This window comes from Rhinopithecus roxellana, chromosome 9 (assembly GCF_007565055.1).
Source record: "Rhinopithecus roxellana isolate Shanxi Qingling chromosome 9, ASM756505v1, whole genome shotgun sequence".
Taxonomy (NCBI): domain Eukaryota; kingdom Metazoa; phylum Chordata; class Mammalia; order Primates; family Cercopithecidae; genus Rhinopithecus; species Rhinopithecus roxellana.
This window is the reverse complement of record NC_044557.1, coordinates 126,680,740-126,699,168: the sequence shown is the minus strand read 5'-3', so window position 1 is coordinate 126,699,168 and position 18,429 is coordinate 126,680,740. Positions and strand designations below refer to the sequence as shown.

The window sequence follows — 18,429 nt, the reverse complement described above, 5'->3', positions numbered from 1 at the left end:
TGAGGTGTTGGTCTCACAACTTACGATTAGGTAATGATTATTAAAACTGCGTATGAAGGCAAATTGTGGGCAGAGTGTAAAAATCTGGAGAAAGTGACGTATGGAGCTCACTTTTTGTGTCTGCACACTAGCTGCTAAACTTTAATACACTCTGCCTTTCCACTAGAGCCACCGCCCACTTCCCCAGGGTGGCAGAGGACTTGTTGACATGGAACTTCGAGATGCAATTTCCCAGCCCACTCTGCCTGCATCTTGTCTTGAACTTTGGAAAAAAGCAGCTCTGGAAATCTCACGTCTCACTTTGGGTGAATATCCACTACCTATCGGGGCTGTTTTGTTTTGCTGGTTACAGTTTGTTTGCTCAAGCAGTTAAAAGCTGTAATAGCCACTTACAGTTTTCCTGCTTTTGTTTGAATACATCTGTCTGCACTGGACTTCAAGTGCAAATGACAGGGTAAGAATGCCTGTGACGTAGGGTGATTAAAAATGGGTGCAGAGTAACAGTAGCTCCTGTATCTCTTCCCTAAAACTTACCTTCTCAGCTAAGATGTGACAACTAAAAAAAGCAATTATCTCCTCTCTGCCTTGCACCTTTAACTCAGCCATTGACTGTGAGCTTTTTCTTTGGAAACCTAAGATCGTTATGTGGAAACATATCGATTTGAAATATTTCTCCACTTACTCTGGCTCTAAGAATAGAAGGACAGTTTCAGTTTTGTTTTGTCTTCCTTTATTACATTTTTGCTCTTGAGATACAAACAAACCTCTCATACCACACAAAAAACATCCATTCGTGGGATTTTTAAAGTGCATTTCCCCTTGAACTTTGTGTACAAAAATATTTATCTTTTAAAACATGCAGAAATTTCTTGACAAGGCACTTTTAGGTATAAAATGAAGATGAGTCCTTGGTTCTACATTTGCATTGAAGTAAAAGTGAAACATCCTCACAGCTGTGCTCTCAAAGCCCTCAGAGGTCCAGCAGTCTCTAAAAACTCGTCAACAAGACTGAAAACATTCACAGCTTTACAACGTGGGTTGCAGAGCTTTACAGCCATGACCAGGAAAAACTGCCCGTAACAACAGCTGTCCTTCCCAGTTCCAGATGTGTTGTCTCACTGCAGGAAATTAAGATAAGCTGCCAAATTGTCTTCGTGTGACCCTGCAGGATCCCATTATCCACGTAACTTCTTGTCTCCAATTTCAGTGAACATGTCAGGAGAGACGTGATCGGGACTCTCCCAGGACTACATTCAGGTGAGAAATTCTAGAAGAGGAAACAAATGAAAGGCAACTAAGGTTTTCATCCACTCTCCATCGAGAGGGAAGATCCAGAAAATGCGCAGTTCCAAAAAGATGAACACTTTCTTGATTGGTAAGCATATATGGCCCACTTCATGTCCATGTGACTACAACTAAAGCCTTTTTTCAGAAAGAAAATGGTTTGAAAAGATCAAAACCACAAAGCAATCTCCTAACAGTTCCAAGTTGACATCTTCTAAAAATGTATCGTATTTTACCACCATTAAAATGAAATCTTAGAGGTAAATTAAATTCTACCATTGACTCTGAAATTGTTCTAATTTCTGGAGAATTGCACGGCTCCATTATTTCTCACCAGCTCCAGTAGAACAACAATTTTTTAAATAAAGAAACCCACTCAAATGCTTCATGTCTTCCAAGAGATACTGAAAGCTTATTTATTAATTATCTTTATATAGTCCAGCTTATTTATCATACCCAGCCGGCAAATGCTCCACAGGGCACTTGAGGGAGTAAATATAAAACAAAAATGAAGTTGCTTCCCTGTTCCCGGCCAGCTGCACCTGTGACAGGTGGCTGGTCTTTCTGGGGCAACCTGGGAAAGATTCTGGAACTCGACGGTCACTTGTTACCGTAACCAAGAGCTGTCTGAAGGCAAATCTACAAGTTAGGCTGCAATGAAGTCTCCAGCTAAGGAACCTGTCACCCTCTGAAGTGTGTAGGCTTATCTACTGATGAAGAGCTATCAAACAAGGAGAGAAGCCATCAGTGCAGCTCCTGAGGCCATCTGAGAATTTCACGGGACAGAACTGGGCCAAAAGGAAAAAGACTGTTTGTGGCAGGAGGGTAGCAGGGGAGCGAGTGGTAAACAGAAGCCAGATAGAAGGCAGTATTTTTCAGACCCCCATACATCACTGAATGACAGCCCTGATGAGGAAAGTCAGGCAAGTAGAGTCTTTTATTGAAGAAGAAGGGTCTCTGCGAGCAGGTGAGGACTTGCCTTCTGAACTGTGCGGTGGGATGAGCATCCCAGGTGTGCTGGCTGGGGTCTTGCAACCAGCGCCCCCAGCAAAAAAAGCCAGGGTGAGCTGGGAGAAAGACAGGTAGTGGGGAGGGTTTATGGCTGCTTTAGAAGAGATAGTTATCACTGAATTCTCATATTTCAAATTTTGACATGGGAATGTCTTAAGATCATTATTAGATAAAATTAAACTGACTTTATTAAACAGAGTTACTGCAGGCCTTTTTCTTATGAACACAGAATGATCTGTAGTTGGGTAACATGTCAATGCCAGTGCACTCTGTGCCTTTCCTGCATTGTGGGGAGGGCACTTCTTAATGCAAAGTAAAATTCAGGACCTACATGAAATAGTTTTGTTCCATTTGAGTTCGATTTATGCTATTAATAGTTCTGATCACCAAATTTACAATATTTAAAGTACTATCTGTTACCCGATATCTGGTATGTTTACATAAAACATGGTTCTGCCCAGTAACAGTGTAAGGTAAAAATGTGATTTCCCCTAAAATTATATTATCATGTAATCCTAGAGTGTTATCCACCTGGGAGAGGTACAAAAAAACAAAGCATTAGAATTCAGGCTAAGAACAGCCAGTTTTAGGAATAAGAATTACACTGAATAGCATTTAAGGGTATTTAAAAAGTCAAGGCATCTTAAACTTCAAAAATGAAAACAAAAACAAAACACCACCAGCAACAAAAACAACCCAACCCAACCACGAAACTCTAGGAGCCAAGGCACTCAATATCTGCCTGTTGGTTATGTACAAAGCCACCAATGGGAGGTCTTTTCAAATTAATCTGGAAAACCCAAGCACAAGACTCTTAGCTTGCAAAGCCTAACAGCTGTGCCTCCAAATCCAGGCAACTGTGCTTCCACTCCTCTTCTTGCTTGCCTTAGGAAAACTTCACTTTAGTAAGATCAGGCAAAACAGAAAATAAAAGAGTCATTTAACCAAACTCCCAAAACAAAAATAGAAAGAAAAAAAAACAGTTTCCTACAAATATACATGTAAAAATATATTTTTAAAGCACCCCTAAGTAAACACCAATCTTACCCAAGAAAAATCACAGGTTTGGGGTCTATCTGATAATGATTGTCCCAAAGGTCTCTCTTTTTTTTGAGACACAGTTTCACTATGTTGCTTAGGCTGGAATGCAGTGACATGATGATCTTGGCTCACTGCAACCTCCACCTCCCGGGTTCAAGTGATTCTCCTGCCTCAGCCTCCCGAGTAGCCGGATGACAGGCGCCTGCCATCACACTCAGCTAAATTTTGTATTTTTAGTACAGATGGGGTTGCACCATGTTGGCCAGGCTGGTCTTGAATGCCTGACCTCAGGTGATCTGCCCGCCGCGGCCTCCCAAAGTGCGGAGATTACAGGTATGAGCTACCACACTCGGCCCTGGAGGTCTCTTTTACAACAGCCCTAACCAACAGACTTTAGTCCAATATGGTTGAGAACAATGAATCTCTGCAATTTCAGAGTTGGCAAACATGTAAAATAACCTGTAAGAACTCTGGTGAGGTTTTTCTCCCCTATCCCTTTCCATACACACCATAAATAAGAACACCCAAATCCATGTCCCTGGGTGCCGGTAAAGTGTTCTAGATATTGTAAATCACAGTCAAGATAAAACCATTTTCTGAAGGTTTTGAGGAGATATTGGATCTGCAAATCAAATGTCCTAAACACAGCAGAAAAGACGACTCTTCAGGAAGGGAGATCCAAAATTCTTTCATAAAGAATGAAACCAGCCAAGCAAGTTAAAACCAATCTTGTCATTGAGCTTTCCAGGGAAAAATCAGATTTTTCCGGTGATTCAGGGTAAATGTGGGGACTTAGAAAGCTCCCCCTAGAAGGCAAGAGGAGAAACGGAAATGTCCCCACTCATGACTGTCCTGCCTCGTCAGAACCCTGCAATCTGTGCCACCACACAGGAGCCAGTGGGTTTCGATGACTGGTGTGTTGCTCTCCGCTGGAATATATCTGTGGGGTCAAGAAGAGCAGGAAGGAAAATGCCTGTCTCAATCACCAACTATTTTGCCCTTAATATCTTTTCCTGAATGTCAGATCAATTGTGGAAAAACATAAAATGCAAAAGATGAACTTTCAGAAAACAAGAGCCAATCCCATTTCTCTTCTGCAGCTGCATTGGAAATGTGCGTCAGGTCAGTGTGTCACAGCACAGAGATACACGTGGACGAGGAAGCAGCAGCTTGCAGGAAAGGCCTGGCTGGCAGAGAGCACCCAAAGATGAACACGACGAACAGTGAGGGTCCGACGCGAGGTGGCTGGGGCTGAGCGGCTTTTGGCGACTGATGTCCCACCTCTGAGTGGAGAGCAGAGGAGAGATCCTTCCAGCTTCATCAGCTCCTGCAGCTTCATCAGCTCCTACAGCTTCATCAGCACTGGCACAGGCTTGGTTCCCATCCATACCCTTTCCAACACAGACCTGCGCAGACTCTCATGGCTGCCCCAGTGCCAAAGCGTGCCAGCCACCAGCGCTTCTCTGAGTGAGACACCAATTGTGTAATCTGAACCTGGCTGGATTTGCTGGTTTAAGAAAGAAGTGAAGAGGATCCTTTTAGTTTCCCAAACTGGGCCTCATGGAAGTTCCACTTTGCTCCTCCCTGGCCTTCCATCTCCACTGCACAGTGAGCAGAGCTAGGCTTGTCTGCGGCAGCTCTGCCACGCCCTGTCACCCGCAGTCACTAGTAGTAGGGCCCTCGCTTTTCGTATCCGAAGTAACTTGGCCACTCTGGAAACAGACCAGAGGAACACCGAGGGCTTCCAAACTGGTCAAAGGATATTCCCAAATCCGGTCCATTGCGGGGCTTGGCCGTTCCCTGGGTAGATTTTAACTCAGCCTGGATGATCCTATAGTTCTTGCCTCTGTTGCTGTCCCAGTGCGTCTGTCCATTGCACTCGTAGTACACAGCAAACTCCATTCTTTCATAAGACTGTATCTTCTCGGGCAAGCTGATATCGAAGGAGAACGTGTCCCTGTCTGAACCAGCGTAAGTGTCCTTCACGTACTGACAAGGAAAGTCTGTGTAGCTCTTCCAGGTGTCAAACGTCATCCTTATTTTCACGGTCTTCTCAAATGCAAGGTTCTGAACCTTCACAGTGCCTGCAATGGCCCTGTCCTTGAGCACACAGTTCTCAAGGCAGACGTGGTCAGCCTGAAGTCGATTTCTAAAATCTAAGTAATCTGCAGAGGGCTGGGAAAAATCCAGAACAAAACTCTCGCTCTCTGCTGTCGTCAAGCTCACAATGCTGTCTAGGAGCTCGGTGATGTTGAATGGGATATCTAGCGGGTCATCGAATTCTGAGAACACTTTGACCATTGTCAAGGCCAGCCCTTGGTTGTCTGCGAAGGACACCCGCTTTTTCACCTTCTTCTCCTGGACAGCCGGGGCCACCATTCCACTGGCTTCATTCTTGCTGCTCAGCTGAATACAAGGCCTCAGTGGTTTGCTGGGCTTTGCTGAGATCTTAAAGGCAAACCTCTCTCCGCGCAAGGAAGGAGCCATGCAGTTGTATCTGTACTCGATGTCCACAGCCATCATGGGGCTAGATGAATAGGCTAGAACCCTGGAAAGGGAGAAGAAAGAAAACAGCAGAGCGATCAGATCAGACAGGTGTGTAAAGGCATCATTCCAGCAGGGACTGGCAAACAATATTTCCTTTTATCTCTGCCCACATGGCTACAGGTCAGGATTAACTCTGGTGTGGTCCAGCACAACACGAGTTTGAGGGAAGATTATGCTGTGGGGGGGTACGAGTTGGGGGGTGGGTTTCAAGGTTAAAACAAACAAAAGAGTAAGAAACCCACCAGTTTTAAAACTAAATGCACAGGTTTTTTGGTCAGCATTTCTTGGGGCCTTCTGTTGGCTAATGTGCCACAGAGGATAATTAAAAGGCCATATACTGTTTTAAGATTTCCCAAACCTATATGACTCAAAAGGTGTCTTCCACAGATAGACACTATTTATTTACGTATTTTTAGAGACAGGGTCTCGCTCTGTCGCCCAGGCTGGAGCACAGTGGCGTGATCACAGCTCACTGCAGCCTCGACCTCCCAGGCTCAAATGATCCTCCCACCTCAGCCTCCCAAGTAAGTGGGACCACAGGCGCAAGTCACCACGCTTGGCTAATTTTAAAAAAATTTTGGGCCGGGCGTGGTGGCTCAAGCCTGTAATCCCAGCACTTTGGGAGGCCGAGACGGGTGGATCACGAGGTCAGGAAATCGAGACCATCCTGGCTAACACGGTGAAACCCCGTCTCTACTAAAAATACAAACAATTAGCCGGGCGAGGTGGTGGCGCCTGTAGTCCCAGCTACTGGGGAGGCTGAGGCAGGAGAATGGCGGGAACCCGCGAGGTGGAGCTTGCAGTGAGCTGAGATCCAGCCACTGCACTCCAGCCTGGCCGACAGAGCAAGACTCCGTCTCAAAAAAAAAAAAAAAATTTTTTTGTAGAGACAGGTCTCACTATGTTGCCCAGGCTGGTCTCGCACTCCTGGCTCAATCCATCCTCCTGCCTTGGCCTCCCAAAGTGCTGGGATGACAGGTGTGAGCCTCTCTGCCCACACTTTATTAATTGAGAGGTAAAAATTGTATATTCTTATGGTGTACAACATGTTTCCATATACGTATACGTTGTGGAATGGCTAAATTGAGCTATTTAACATGCATTATATCACACTTTTTTTTGCAGTGAGAACACTTACAATCCACTCTCAGCAATGTTCAAGTATATAACATATCATTACTAAGTATAGGCACCATATTGTACTCTTGAATGTATTCCTCCCTGTCTACCTGAAATTTTGTATCCTTTGACCACAGGATACCTCTCCAGTCCCTCCACCCCCAGCCTCTGGTAGCCACCATTGTACTCTCTGGTTCTATGAGTTTGACTTTTTCAGAATCAACATGTAAGTGAGATCATGCTGTATTTGTCATTCTGTGTCTGACGTATTCGCTTAACATCCTCCAGTTTCATCTATGTTGGCACAAATGATAGGATTTCCTTCTTTTTTCAGGTGGAATAGTATTCCACTGTGTTTACATGCCACGTTTTCTTTATTCACTCATCTAATGATGGGCACTTAGGTTGGTTCCTTATCTTGGCTTGGTGAATAATGCTACAATGAACATAAAAGTACAGATAACTCTCTGATACACTGACTTCAATTCCTTTGGATATATGTCCTGTAGTAGGATTGCCGGGTCATAGAGTAGTTCTAGTTATGGTTTTTTGAGGAGCCTCCCTACTATTTTCCATAATGGCTGTACTAATTTACATTCCCACCAACAGGAGACAAGGGTTCCCTTTTCTCCACGTCTTTGCCAATGCTTACTTTCTTTGGTCTTTTTGAAAACAGCCATCCTGACGGGTGTAACGTGACATCTCATTGTGACTTTATATTTGCTGTAATCTGATAAAATGAAATGGACTCATCCCACAAATATAGATTGGGTGTTTCCTATATGCCAGGCATCGAGCAAGACACTGGGATTCAATAGTGAAGACAGACACAAACCTGCTTTCATTAAGCTTATGGTAGGTTTTTATTTTTATTTTATTTTATTTTATTTTAATTTTTTTTTTTGAGACGGAGTCTCGCTCTGTCACCCAGGCTGGAGTGCTGTGGCCGGATCTCAGCTCACTGCAAGCTCCGCCTCCCGGGTTCACGCCATTCTCCTGCCTCAGCCTCCCAGGTAGCTGGGACTACAGGCGCCGCCACCTCGCCCGGCTAGTTTTTTGTAGTTTTTAGTAGAGACGGGGTTTCACCGTGTTAGCCAGGATGGTCTCGATCTCCTGACCTCGTGATCCGCCCGTCTCGGCCTCCCAAAGTGCTGGGATTACAGGCTTGAGCCACCGCGCCCGGCCATTATGGTAGGTTTTTAATGTCAGGATACCGTTCTTTTAAAAAGAATCAGCAGGCCAGGGGCGGGGGCTCACACCTGTAATCCCAGCACGTTGGGGGGCCGGGCAGGTGGATCATCTGAGGTCAGGAGTTCGAGACCAGCCTGACCAATATGGTGAAACCCCATCTCTACTAAAATTACAAAAATTTACCGGGCATGGTGGCGTGCACCTGTAGTCCCAGGTGCTCTGGAGGCTGAGACAGCAGAATTGCTTGAACCCAGGAGGCAGAGGCTGCAGTGTGCAGAGATCACATACTCCAGCCTGGGTGACAGGGCAAGACTCCGTCTCAAAAAATAAAAATAAATAAAATAAAACAACCAGCAATTTAGTATTTTTAAGCCTTTAACATAGGTGAATATGTGTTTTTTCCACAAGTAAAAAATTGGCTCTATAAGAATAAAAAGCAAATAGAATCATGATAAACAAGGAAAAATCTGAGTTAACAAAAACTATATTTTCTATAAGTAAAAATGATAAGTAAAACAAAAAAGATTAAAGACAAACTGTGAAAATATTTTACAATAAGCATAGCAGCAGAGCTAATACCTTAATATGTAAAGTGTTCTTACAAAGCAATAAAGTCAAATATTCCACATAGAAAAATAAGCAAAGAATGTGAATAGAAAATTCAGGAAAAAAAAATTTTAAAGTGGCCTATAAATATGCAAAATGTTCAACCTTATCATTAATTTAAGAAGTGTAGATGAGAAACAATGTATGTTTTTTATTTATTGAATTAGGAAAAAAATTTAAAAGATAATGCAAGCTTTTTCTTTTTTTTCTTTTGAGATTGGGTCTTACTCTGTCACCTCGGCTGGAGTGAAGTGGTATGAACATGGCTTATGGCAGCCTCCACCTCCTGGGCTCAAGTGGTCCTTCCACCTCAGCCTCCCAAGTAGCTAGGACCACAGGCACAAGCCACCATGTCCGGCTAATTTTTAAAAAGCATTTTTTGTAGAGACGAGGTCTCACTGTGTTGCCCAGGCCAGTCTTGAATTCCTGGACTCAAGCAGTGCTCCCATCTCGGCCTCCCAAAATGCTGGGATTTACAGGTATGAGCCACTGTGCCCAACCAATGCAAATATTTTCATTAGTCTAAATTGGCACGACCTAATTTTTTTTTATCATTTTCTATTCTAACATCACATAGAGACATTTATCCTAAGAATTAAAAACACACGGAGGTGAAGGTACTACAGTGTTCAATGCCACATGATAGGCGGAAAAAAGATGACAAAATAACCTAGATGACCATTAACAGGTACCTGGTTAAATCAAATGTACCACATCCATGTGATGTACTTTTATTTTTATTGTTATTATTTTTTCCTTTTTTGAGACAGAATTTCATTCCTGTCGCCCAGGCTGGAGTGCAACGGCAGGATCTCGGTTCACTGCAACCTCTACCTCCTGGGTTCAAGTGATTCTCCTGCCTTAGTCTTTCGAGTAGCTGGGATTACAGGAGTCTGCCACCACGCCCAGCTAATTTTTGTATTTTTAGTAGAGACAGGGTTTCACCATGTTGGCCAAGCTGGTCTCAAACTCCTGACCTCAGGTGATCCACCGCCTCGGCCTCCCAAAGTGCTGGGATTGCAGGCAGGAGCCACCAAGCCCAGCCCATGTGATATAATTTTATATCATCATTAAAGCCATTATTTTTAAAAAAGATTTAAATGAAATGAAAAAATGATACTTACATTTATGTCTATATATATAGAGAGAGAGAGAGAGAGAGAGAGAAGATAAAATTGTACGTAGAAACTAGACTTGGGGTGAAAAAATGCATTTGACCCTTCAATGACATGAGTTTGAACTTTGCAGGTCCACTTATGCTCCGATTTTCTTTTTTTCTTTTTTTTTTGAGATGGAGTCTCGCTCTGTCGCCCAGGCTGGAGTGCAGTGGCCAGATCTCGGCTCACTGCAAGCTCCGCCTCCCGGGTTTACGCCATCCTCCTGCCTCAGCCTCCCGAGTAGCTGGGACTACAGGCGCCCGCCACCTCGCCTGGCTACTTTTTGTATTTTTTAGTAGAGACAGGGTTTCACTGTGTTAGCCAGGATGGTCTTGATCTCCTAACCTCGTGATCCACCTGCCTCAGCCTCTCGAAGTGCTGGGATTACAGGCATGAGCCACCACACGCGGCCTATGCTCAGATTTTCTTCTCCCTCTGCCGCTCCTGAGACAGCAAAGATCAACCCCTTCTCCTCCTCTTCCTCCTCCTCCTCAGCCTATTCAATGTGAAGAGGATGAGAATGAAGACCTTTATGATGACCCACGTCCACTTCATGAATAGTAAATATACTTTCTCTTTTCTTTGATTTTCTTAACATTTTCTTTCTTTTAGCTTACTTTACTATAAGAATACAATATACGTTACATATAAAATACAAAATACGTGTTAATCGACTCTTGATGTTATTGGTAAGACTCTGGTCAACAGTAAGCTATTAGAAGTGAAGGTTTTGGGGAGTCAAAAGTTATATATGGATTTTTGACTGTGTGGGGGCTAGGCTCCCCTAGACCCCATGTTGTTCAAGGGTCAACTGTATTATGTAAATGCAGAGAAAAAAGACTAGAGATATATTTAAAATCAGAATACCTAGGTGACAAGATTTCAGGAATTTCTGGTTTCCTAGTTTATATTATCTTATATTTTCTAAAATAATATTGCGTCTATCATCAGAACAAAATGAACCTAAAAAATCCTCAAACATTTTAAGATATGCCAAAAACCTATCCCAACACTATTGCCTCACTAAAGCTGAGCACTTTTTTTTGTGAGACAGGATCTTGCTGTGTTGCCCAGGCTGGAGTGCAGTGGTGCAATCATAGCTCACCGGAACCTCAAACTCCTGGGCCCAAGCGATCCTCCCGCCTCAGCCTCCAAAGTAGCTGGAACTAAAGGTGTACACCTCCATGCCCAGCTAATTTTTCAATTTTTATAGAGGCAGGGTTTCACCATGTTGCCCAGGTTGGTCTCAAACTCCTGAGCTCAAGCAATCCTCCCGCTTCAGCCTCCCAAAGTCTGAGCACTTTTTATCATTCTGATTATCATGGCAAATTTATATTTTGATTTGACAGTTTCAATGGACTAAATTAAGGAAATGAGTGACAAAACTAGGATTAAAATCTCAAGTCTGAGAATCACAGAACACAGGATCGGGATGAGTCCCCAAACCTATTTCCTCTCAATGTATCCCCCTCCTTATGGCACAGGTGTAGGTGTGTGATAACGTGTGGGGAGCTCACTCTCGAGCAACCATGGCCACCCCAAGAAGTGACAGGCAACATGCCAAGTGTCCTCTGTAAAGAGCTGGGACCACTGGTTCAGTTCCATAAATAATCTCTCATTTTCACCCTCTGACTATGATTAACCAAACATGTAAAGGAAAAGGGTGACAGGACAAACACGTATCAGATTTGACCCCATTTTTTCAAAAGTACAGCACTTCCCTGGGATGCAAGAAGCACTTACAGATGGTCAGTCGGAGAAATACACATATTCAGAACCAAATAAAACAATAACTTATGGCCAGAATGCAGGTACTTATTCATTTTAAAGGATATCTGTCTCAGTTTCCCCTCTAATAAAATCAATCTAGTGAAAATGTTTAGGGCAAATTTGCTTTCAATTATCTGTTCTTATACCACGTAACTGTTCTGGAAAGGAAAGTTCTGACTGAATTAGGCAAGGTAGGTTTGCAGAGGTTCAGTGGATTGACTAACAGGTTCAATGTGAAAAAAAAAATCCTATACTTAACAAAATATCTAAATTTTAGTTATTCTTGTCCTTTGCAAACTGTGTTGGAATTATACCCTCAGCTCTAACTTTAACACAGGTAGTGTTTTTGTTTTGTTTTGTCTCATTTTTAGTATTTATTTATTTATTTATTTATTTATTTATTTATTTATTTATTTATTTTGAGATGGAGTCTGGCTCTGTCGCCCAGGCTGGAGTGCGGTGGCCGGATCTCAGCTCACTGCAAGCTCCGCCTCCCGGGTTTACACCATTCTCCTGCCTCTGCCTTCCAAGTAGCTGGGACTACAGGCGCCCTCCTCGTCGCCCAGGCTAGTTTTTTGTATTCTTTTTTTTTTTTTTTGAGACGGAGTCTCACTCTGTCACCCAGGCTGGAGTGCTGTGGCCGGATCTCAGCTCACTGCAAGCTCCGCCTCCCGGGTTCACGCCATTCTCCTGCCTCAGCCACCCGAGTAGCTGGGACTACAGGCGCCCGCCACCTCGCCCGGCTAGTTTTTTGTATTTTTTAGTAGAGACGGGGTTTCACCGGGCTAGCCAGGATGGTCTCGATCTCCTGACCTCGTGATCCACCCGTCTCGGCCTCCCAAAGTGCTGGGATTACAGGCTTGAGCCACCGCACCCGGCCTTAGTTTTTTGTATTCTTTAGTAGAGACGGGGGTTTCACCGTATTAGCCAGGGTGGTCTCGATCTCCTGACCTTGTGATCCGCCCGTCTCGGCCTCCCAAAGTGCTGGGATTACAGGCTTGAGCCACCGCGCCCGGCCTATTTATTTATTTTTGAGACGAAGTCTTGTTCTGTTGCCCAGACTGGAGTGCCCTGGTGCGATCTCAGCTCACAGCAACCTCTGCCTTCCGGGTTTAAGTGATTCTGCTGCCTCAGCCTCCCAAGTAGCTGGGATTACAGGCACGTCCCACCACCCCCAGCTAATTTTTGTATTTTTAGTAGAGAAGGGGTTTCACCATGTCAGCCTGGTCTCGAACTCCTGACCTCATGATCTGCTCGCCTCGGCCTCCCACAGTGCTGGGATTATAGGCATGAGCCACCACACCCAGCCTCATTTTTAAGTAAGTATAAAGACCAAACAAATGGCTATATCTGACATCCCAGTGACCCCCACTCTACCCATCCTGAAAAATCTGGGTGTGAAACTGAGGGAGGTGGGGTTCCTCTTCACAGCTTCCTCCTCACCTGAGTCAGCACAGGTCAGCTGCAAGTTCTCTTTGCACCTCCAACAAGCCTGCAAACCAACCTCCTACATGCTTTCCTGCATGTTAGAAAAAGGCTTGGAAACTCTCAAGATATTGTGCAAACAGAATTCCAAAGCAAAAGGATCAAAGAATATACACACTTACAGCACACTAGAGCCAATGTCCCAAGTTCTAATCCCGCAGGCTTAAGAGACTTAGCTGAAGACCTTGGTAGAGTTTCACTGTTTCAACCCATGGCATAAATTTGCCCCTGAGATCCCTTTTATCACCAAACTGTAAGAATAAGCAGAAGTCCAGCTTGGAGAGGCCAGGCTCCAGTCAGAGCCAGAGCTAATTAAACAATGCTGCCCGCACTTGCAGGAGTCAAATTGCTATTGCAAGATTCTTCCATGAAAGGCAAAAGTAAGGTTATGATGGCCCGAGATTACCTGCAGGACTACTACCCCAGGGACATTGCACAAGCAACCCCAGTCTAGAATCCCTTCACTCTGTTTGTGTGTCACCATAACTGCAGGTGAGGACATTAACCTGTGTGACCTCAATCTGGGGTATGACTCGACTGTCAGTCACCTGGCCTATCCCACAGATAGCTTCCAGCTTTTATTTACCTGGTCATTCTCCAAGAATCAGCACACCAAAATGCTGGTTTGGTGTAGGCTTTCCTGACCTGCTCAGGAACACCCCAGCAGCCTGTGACAGGGATGGCTGCCGCCATTCAGAAGTACTCCTAGCAACTGAGATGTGCAAGGTAATATTAAGTTCCTGAAAAGAAGGCACCTGGACAGGTGCTTCTTTTACAAATGACATGAAAATGATCGGTTCCAACACAGGATGCACCAGGCTGCAGCCCAGCCTCCTCTCCTGAGAGACTCTTTGGCTACTCCAGCTCTGTCCTTTTCCCAGGCCAGGGAGTATGAGTCACCAACGTTGGCCAGGGGAAAGCAGAAGAACCGGAAGTTATGGACATACATTTGAACCATGAGAGCGGGATTCAGGATGTGATATCAGTTGCAGGATAGGAACACGAGTGTATGAGTGCTGCTCCCAGGTAGGTATGAATTCTCAAACACTTGCTTCCATAGAGATGCCTCAGAGCTCAGGGATCAGTGTCCCTGGTGAGGGACTGGGCCATGCTTGAGGGTAGATTTCGGTGTTCATGGCTAAGCCAGGGCAAACCCTAACAGATCATGGAGTTAGGTTTGCATAAATGCTTTCTCTGTTCCACTCATGACAACACACCTTCTCAAGACAGCTGGCCAAGGTGAGACAGCCATGGTGATAACTACAGACCCGCACACAGAAAATAACCCCATGACCTTCACGGTTTCAGGCAGCTGGGCTACTGACTTTCTGGCTGTACCTTTCATAGGGAGGAAACCTTTTATGTATCAGGGCCACGACTTTATCCCCTCCATTCTCTCATTCTCTCTCTCTCTCTCTCTAATTCTCTCTCTCTCTTTTTTGAGAAGAAAAGACAAAAAAAAAAAAAAAAAAAAAAAAAAGGCCGGGCGCGGTGGCTCACACCTGTAATCCCAGCACTTTGGGAGGCCGAGGCAGGCGGATTACCAGGTCAGGAGATCCAGACCATCCTGGCTAACACGGTGAAACCTCGTGTCTACTAAAATACAAAAAAAAAAAAAAAAAAAAAAAAAAAATTAGCCGGGCAAGGTGGCGGGAGCCTGTAGTCCCAGCTACTCGGGAGGCTGAGGCAGGAGAATGGCGCAAACCCAGGAGGCGGAGCTTGCAGTGAGCCGAGATCGCGACACTGCACTCCAGCCTGAGCGACAGAGCAAGACTCCGTCCCCCCACCAAAATAATAAATAAACAAAAACAAATAAAGAAACAAAAAATAAGATGCACAAGGAACCCACCAGGAACACTGAAAGCTGCCAAACTGCATTCAGTAAACATTCACGACCAGGTTATAATTTTCATTTTTAAAGCCATGGCCATCTACCTCCCTCCAACAATTAATTCTGTGTTCCCTTCCAAAAGGTTTCACTGATCCAGCCTAAAGAGAGTGCACGTCTTTCCCCCTTGTATTCAGACCATAGGGCCCTATTCACAGCCTTAAAGGCTACTTGTACCCCTTGATCCTGTCCCCATCATCCAAAGAATCTTGATATTTGTGAATGAGGTTGCATATTCTAGGAAAGAGGCAAGTTCAAATGACACAGCCCCTGCCGTCTGAAAACGTAGGAGGGAAAACAGGGCACTAGGCTAAGAATGCCCGCACCTTGTTTTGCTGCTGGAGCGAGTCACTCAGCGGCTGTGGGCTTGAGGTCCCCCTCCAAGGTCCCTGCTGGCCCTGACATTGTATGTTGCGACCCACGCCTGGTGCCGCTTCTCTTCCCACTAACTTTTTTCCCTAAATACCTCAACTGTACTTTTGTGGTAAGTCCTCCAGCTGTCTTCACTTTAGTTTTGGCTCCTGGACAACTCTGCCCAAGGAACCATTTCCTCCTCTTCTCCTCTTCCTCCCAGCCCAAAGCCCTAATTGTCTCTTCTGCTGCACTCTGGGTCTCCCAGGCAGGCCCTGCCACTCAGACCACAGGTTCCAACACCTTCCAAGTCTCCAAGATCCCAAGTCCAGTCTTTCCTCTGTTTTCTCCTCTTTTTCAGAAAACAATGCTCTGACAGGCCCCAAATATTCCAGTACGTCATTACCGGCCCCCACTCCCTCTTTTGCAGCTACTGTGCCTTCCACACCCCTTTTTTTGGATTCCAAAGGGAGGCAGGAACAGGCCAGTGCTCTCCAGGCTGGAGGATCCCACCAGTTATTCTCCGACCCTGTCCCCTCCGTCCAGCTCGGCCAGGGCTGCACTCCGCCCCAACCTCCCTACAAGCTTCCTCGGCCTCGCGCGGCACCCACCTTTTGGGCCGCAGAGAAGCCCCCTCCCCAGCTCGCTCGCCGCATCGGAGAGCCCGCAGGGTTGTGGCAAGGGCGACTACGTGAGCGTCGGTGTGTCCGGGAGGCAGGGCCTGGGCTGGGTTCCCGGAGATGTAGGCGGGGGGAGGAAGACGACGAGAAGGAGGAGCCCGTTATCGCACCCGGGCGGGGCCGGCAGCGGGGCAACCCCGGCCGGAGCAAGCAGCGCGACACCAGCACCCCCGCGCGGCCGCCTGGCCTCCGCCAGCCCGGGACCGGGATCGTCCTAGGTCCTGTCGCCCTCGGTGGCCTGAGAGCCTACCAACTGTATTTCCTCGCGTTTTATAGGGAAACCAAGGCCCGGAGAGAGACGAAGCAGCTTGTCTTTAATCTCCAAACCCCACTACCCAACTTTGGAGACGTCTCCAGACCTGTCAGGACCCGGGGCTGGGAACTTGTGCTAGGTTCGAAGCCAGAACAACAGGTGGCAAAGGGATCAGGCGCCGCAGCCGCAGCTCCCGGGTCACGGTCGCAGCCGGGCCCAGCAGCGCGGTGGAGCACGTGGACCAGCTGCAGTCCCTGGATCGCCCTATCCACGATGAAGCAACAGCTCCCTGGGGCCAGCTCCCTAGAGTGTTCCAGCCCCAGTGTGCCAGTGCAAGTCGCACTGTGAACATGTAGGTGACAGGAACCCAAACGGGTCCCCGCTGCACGCCCTCGCCTTGTCCCCGGCCCTTCCCTCGGACTCGAGGCTTGGGGAGGTACGTACCGGGTTCAGCTCATAAGTCCCGTGGGCAGACGCGCCAGCCCACGGCAGCATCCGCACTGGGGGAACAGGGACAGCGGCCGCGACGGCACGAGCTCGGCTCCGGGCTCGGGTTCGCGCCCCCCGCCGGCGGCCACGTCCGTCAGTGCGCTAGGGCTGCGCGCTCACCTCCTCCCTCCAGCAGTCACCCAGGACTCGAGCTCCCCGCGGCCGCGCTGCCCCCTTTAACTTTCCGGCCACCTCTCGGGACCCCGGGTTCCATCCCAGGCCCCCTTCCACGTGAACGCCCCCCGCAGCCAATGGGCACGCCCGGGACCCCAGCCGCCGACCAATGGGCGCGCAGCCATGGTGCCTGGGCGCGCCACTTCGCCACGTGATCGGCAGCGCGCCCGGAGTGATGCGGCTGCGGGCCAGGGTCTGGGAAGGGGGTGGTGGGCCACCGTTTCATCAGAAGCCCCAGAACGGGCGCCAGGGGGCAGGGGCAACTTCCTACAGGAGAACGTCCCGTTAGAATGACAGGGCGTTTGCAAAAGTCTGACACCCGTGGCACAGAGCGCCCCAGATATGGAGGGTTTCACAGGTAGGTATACTTTAGAAGAAATTTCCTGACTTGAATCTGTTATAATCACGACCTAAATCTACAGGGCCTCCGTGATACATATTATGCACCTTGAGATCTATAGAAAATGATCTTAGAAAAAGAAAAAAAATGATGATCTTAAAGAGTTTGAATCACAGGCTCTTCCTTTCTTCAGTTTACATGTAACTTGATCTGAACTAGCCACTTTAGGCATAAGGCTACCAGTTTTCTAATTTTAATGACCAGTAAAGTTTTAGAAAAAAAATTAGAAATTGATACAGGATTGCCAACTTTTTAAACTGCCAAGAAAGACATGAAAATAAACCCTACCGTCTTCTGTTACTATTCTTTTATTTTTATTTTTAAAAGTACTCTTTAATGGCAATAACAACGAAATGCAGGAAGGATGTAAAGGCCAGTCTTTCCCATTGGATATATTTAGCTTTCGGAAAACTCATTATGTTGAATATGGAATTTGGGAATTTCTGCTCTAAGGGATATAGGCTCAGCTTCCAATTTTACTAGGAATGCAAGCGTAAAACAGTAATCGGTGACAATAATCCAAAACAAGCCTTTAGCTCTGCAGAGAGCTTCCCCGGAGGGAGTTGTGGTGTCTGAAGGGTGATCATTAATATTCTTCCTTCTTTTCCGATGGGCAGATCTGATAAGGGACCACCTGTGAAATCAGCTATTGGTAGGTGGTTGGCAAATAGCGCTTCTGTGCAATATTCCCTCTGCCAACTTTAAACCCTCTCTTGTTAGGTGATGAATAGGTTGAAGATTGTTAAGCCAAGTACTAGCTAAGTTTCTCAGGTGTAGTGAGCATGCCGGAGGAGTAGGCAAAGATGAAGAGCCAACAGGTATTGCAAAACCTCTGCAGGCAAAGGGTAATGCGAATCACACTGGGAAAGAGTTGGGATGGGTAAATACAGCTTTGTAGCTTTAGGGTTTGGAAGGATTTTTCTTACATAGATCTAGGAAACCGTGGTCAATAATTTCCCCTGTGGTTTAGATGACTATTTCAG

At 46.3% G+C, this 18,429-nt stretch overlaps 1 protein-coding gene across 3 annotated transcripts; it reads right to left on the bottom strand.

Moving 5' to 3' along the window:
- Window positions 1–712: 712 nt before the first annotated feature.
- PPP1R3B (protein phosphatase 1 regulatory subunit 3B) lies at window positions 713–17,089 on the bottom strand. 3 transcript variants are annotated; one of them, XM_030937887.1, is made up of 3 exons: window positions 16,828–17,089; window positions 3,343–5,884; window positions 713–1,267 (listed from the first exon to the last, which is right to left on the bottom strand). In XM_030937887.1, exon 2 carries the CDS (start codon window positions 5,857–5,859, stop codon window positions 5,002–5,004), a length of 858 nt encoding a protein of 285 aa, XP_030793747.1. In that variant the 5' UTR covers window positions 5,860–5,884; window positions 16,828–17,089; the 3' UTR covers window positions 713–1,267; window positions 3,343–5,001. The 3 variants fall into 3 exon arrangements, with proteins under 3 accessions (XP_030793747.1, XP_030793746.1, XP_030793748.1); XM_030937886.1 differs by lacking the exon at window positions 16,828–17,089 and adding an exon at window positions 16,062–16,210; XM_030937888.1 differs by lacking the exon at window positions 16,828–17,089 and adding an exon at window positions 16,062–16,210 and having other exon boundaries at window positions 3,846–5,884.
- Window positions 17,090–18,429: the final 1,340 nt, after the last annotated feature.

Coding starts and splice junctions, on each gene's coding strand:
- PPP1R3B (XM_030937887.1), bottom strand. CDS start 5,859: ATGATGGCTGTGGACATCGAGTACAGATACAACTGCATGGCTCCTTCC.